Source organism: Macrobrachium rosenbergii, chromosome 52 (assembly GCF_040412425.1).
Source record: "Macrobrachium rosenbergii isolate ZJJX-2024 chromosome 52, ASM4041242v1, whole genome shotgun sequence".
Lineage (NCBI taxonomy): Eukaryota > Metazoa > Arthropoda > Malacostraca > Decapoda > Palaemonidae > Macrobrachium > Macrobrachium rosenbergii.
This window is the reverse complement of record NC_089792.1, coordinates 39,212,038-39,216,176: the sequence shown is the minus strand read 5'-3', so window position 1 is coordinate 39,216,176 and position 4,139 is coordinate 39,212,038. Positions and strand designations below refer to the sequence as shown.

Sequence of the window (4,139 nt, the reverse complement as noted above, 5' to 3'; positions counted from 1 at the left end):
AAGATGGAGGCTTTCATAACCGCAAAAAAGTGAAATGCAGAATTTTGACTATTAGGAAGTAGCTAGCTAAAAATTATATGGAAAAGAAACCAGACGATAAATTGACCACGTTTTTTGTTAAAAGGCTTCGCTAAAACGTGATAGAAATTTGTCAAAAAGGTAGGAAACCAGTAGCGAGATAATGAATACAACGTCAATTTTTATTATCATCATCAGAAGATGAACCCTTGTCATATGGGACAAGCCCTCAGGGACCATTGAATTGAAATTTAGGCTTCCAAAGAATATGGTGTTCATTTGAAAGTAGTTACAGAAGAGATCAGTTACTACAAAAGAAAAAAAATCAGAAATTAATAAGGATCTTAAATTAGAATGAAACGTTGCCCAGAAACCCACTCTCTTATATGAGAAAGAACACTGGTGACAATGATCCTTCGCAAGCTTATAATCGGAAATATTCTAATCATATGACCTTGCTTGTCCTCAGAGATGGTTTCGGATTTCACATAACCGTTCCCACTCTTAGGTCCATCAAAGTAGTTCACGTAGCATTATTCGGCAAGAGTTTGATTTTCCACCTGATTGCTTCGTAGATTAAGTCATACTCGTCAACCCCAGTCCGCTCAGATTGGAAAATAGTTTTCTAAAATTTATGCACTTTAGTCAAGTGTCCCACTATTCTTTCTCATTAAAGTCCATACAGTACATTCTAGTAAAACAGCTTCAACGAATGGTTACATTAGAAGCACAGTAGTTTTTCAAATGCTAAACAATTTAGTGGTGACTTAAATTTATAAATGACATATCCTTACTATTATTGTAATGATACCAAAAAGAGGAGCGATATATCCAGTAGGAATTAGTGAAAGTGGTAGATTTGTCATCGAGATTTGTCTATATCTGATTTGTACAAGTCGCTTTTTGTACATTTTAATTAATGTAGCTTGTCTCAAAACTAATGATGCCATCGTTTAAGATTTTTATTATATGCCTGAAGAATTCTCTTCCTGAAAATTTTATTACTTATCATAAACATGTTTCTGCAACAGAAATATATAAGGGTTACATTCGATGCACTGAATGCTGCGACAATATTCTGGAAGAAATGGAGAATCACTATTTACTAACAATTAATACCAGCATCTCAGTCCTCTACCATTTAAGCAACTTTTGGGGTTTTTGTATGGTGTGTAATGCTGTAAAATTGTATCCAAAATCAGTGGTATATAACACCTTATTCTTGGATGTAAAATAATGATAATTTCCACAATCATGTATATTTCAAATTGTGAAGGGGAAACCAGGTTGTAAATTAGTTTTAATGATCGTTTGTATTCCGCGAGATATAAGATTTCTTAATAAATCTGGGACATTCCAGATGAATATTTAACTTTCGTTTAACATTCTCCTAAGACCTATTTTTGCTATTAAAGGGTATTGAAAAAAATTTAAAAGGTAGGTTTCACTTGATTTAGGTTAAAAAGATTTTCTTCTTACCCCTGTTAACGAAGATGGGAGAAGTTTTGTTTCACCCTTATATGTTTTTGGGTATGCGCTAAGTAAATACCTCATGAACGGACCTATGTAGAGGAATAACATATAGGTAAACCCATTTATTTAAGGGCGCTTCTAAGTGAGTAGATATCTGCCTCCTACCAATGCTGGTTTGGCTATTTGTCGATACGGAAACCATCTCTTTCGTTATCATTTGTTACTGTCAGTAATGTATATGTAAAGAAAACGGGATGTCTGTAGTAATTATAAAATTAAAGCAAATGACAGCTGTAATTATATATAGCAAGTTTTCTTTTTAGTGTTCCTAACTGAAGTATGTCCTATAATGAGTGTTCTAACTCGTTTTGTGGAGGGTTAAATGGATTAAACGTTTCCTGGTTTGTAAATGTGACGGTCATTTTCATGTCTGGTTACAAATAGAACACAACCACGAAATATGGTGTACATTGAATGACCTCAAATGCTGTGCCTGCTTGCTTGTTTCTTTCGCATTTTGATATTATTGTTACTATTCTCCTGTATCCGTGTATTGAGTTTTTCCTGCTCTTCTGTATCCGTGTATTGAGTTTTTCCTGCTCTTCTGTATCCGTGTATTGAGTTTTTCCTGCTCTTCTGTATCCGTGTATTGAGTTTTTCCTGCTCTTCTGTATCCGTGTATTGAGTTTTTCCTGCTCTTCTGTATCCGTGTATTGAGTTTTTCCTGCTCTTCTGTATCCGTGTATTGAGTTTTTCCTGCTCTTCTGTATCCGTGTATTGAGTTTTTCCTGCTCTTCTGTATCCGTGTATTGAGTTTTTCCTGCTCTTCTGTATCCGTGTATTGAGTTTTTCCTGCTCTTCTGTATCCGTGTATTGAGTTTTTCCTGCTCTTCTGTATCCGTGTATTGAGTTTTTCCTGCTCTTCTGTATCCGTGTATTGAGTTTTTCCTGCTCTTCTGTATCCGTGTATTGAGTTTTTTCCTGCTCTTCTGTATCCGTGTATTGAGTTTTTCCTGCTCTTCTGTATCCGTGTATTGAGTTTTTCCTGCTCTTCTGTATCCGTGTATTGAGTTTTTCCTGCTCTTCTGTATCCGTGTATTGAGTTTTCCTGCTCTTCTGTATCCGTGTATTGAGTTTTTCCTGCTCTTCTGTATCCGTGTATTGAGTTTTTCCTGCTCTTCTGTATCCGTGTATTGAGTTTTTCCTGCTCTTCTGTATCCGTGTATTGAGTTTTCCTGCTCTTCTGTATCCGTGTATTGAGTTTTCCTGCTCTTCTGTATCCGTGTATTGAGTTTTTCCTGCTCTTCTGTATCCGTGTATTGAGTTTTTCCTGCTCTTCTGTATCCGTGTATTGAGTTTTTCCTGCTCTTCTGTATCCGTGTATTGAGTTTTTCCTGCTCTTCTGTATCCGTGTATTGAGTTTTTCCTGCTCTTCTGTATCCGTGTATTGAGTTTTCCTGCTCTTCTGTATCCGTGTATTGAGTTTTTTCCTGCTCTTCTGTATCCGTGTATTGAGTTTTCCTGCTCTTCTGTATCCGTGTATTGAGTTTTTCCTGCTCTTCTGTATCCGTGTATTGAGTTTTTCCTGCTCTTCTGTATCCGTGTATTGAGTTTTTCCTGCCTTATTATCTACGACCATTGAAAGGTGGCGTTTGGTAGACTACTCATGTACTTTTCTGTTTGCTCCTGCTTTGTTTTCAGTACCGCTTGAATTTGTTGCTCTTTATGGTACCTACAACCGCTAATGATGCTGTTGTCAATAACATTCTTATTGTTAAGAAGTACTTCAGCACCTTTACTGTCTTGTGCTGCGAAACCTATTAAGTAGCACTGAGTTAACCCATGGCTACCATTCCATGTACATATACTATTGGATATTATTATTATTATTATTATTATTATTATTATTATTATTATTATTATTATTATTATTATTATTATTATTTATTATGGAGAACCCTTCACTCTGCATTTTAGCAAATTATACATGTCTACTGAATCTGAATATGGTCTCAAGTGCGAAAACTATATTATTATTATTATTATTATTATTATTATTATTATTATTATTATTATTATTATTATTATTATTATTGTTGTTGTTGTTGTTGCAGTCGTCGTGTTGTTGTCAGCAAGTTTTATGTGTAACTGTCTAGTATTTCTTTTTATCTTCGTAAATTATATTTTTTCGTTTTATTGTATATGCCTCAATATTCTCTGTATCCATTATTATTGTTAAAATTAACTGAAAAAAATGTGTCTAAACACTGCAGATTTGTTTTGGCTAAATATAATCCTTTACCTCATGATAGACAAACTTTACTTTTATCCAGAGAATATGTAAATGTGCAGTCAAATGAAGTAAGATGTAAAGTTTTAATTTTGGTTTTAATTTAACAACTACATTTCTTAATTAAAAAGTTTAGCAGAAATATCATTAAACCTGAGGTTTCCGAGGTCGTTTTATTTGTTGACGAAGATTGCTGGAAATTATTTATATTCTTCTTTTAGATTATTAGGATTTGTTCTGAAAGACAAGATTACAAAAATAAATAATTTTGGCTATAATTGTTTAATTTGATACAGAATTTATTTGGTAACGAAATGTAACGAAACTTCAGTTAAAAGTTCCACACAGACTTCACTGC

At 34.0% G+C, this 4,139-nt stretch overlaps 1 protein-coding gene across 1 annotated transcript; it reads right to left on the bottom strand.

Annotated features, from left to right (window-relative positions):
• Positions 1–2,023: 2,023 nt before the first annotated feature.
• LOC136833970 (transcriptional regulator ATRX homolog) lies at positions 2,024–3,130 on the bottom strand. The gene has a single exon (XM_067096247.1). The coding sequence runs from the start codon at positions 3,128–3,130 to the stop codon at positions 2,024–2,026; it is 1,107 nt and encodes a 368-aa protein (XP_066952348.1).
• Between the last annotated feature and the right edge of the window lie 1,009 nt (positions 3,131–4,139).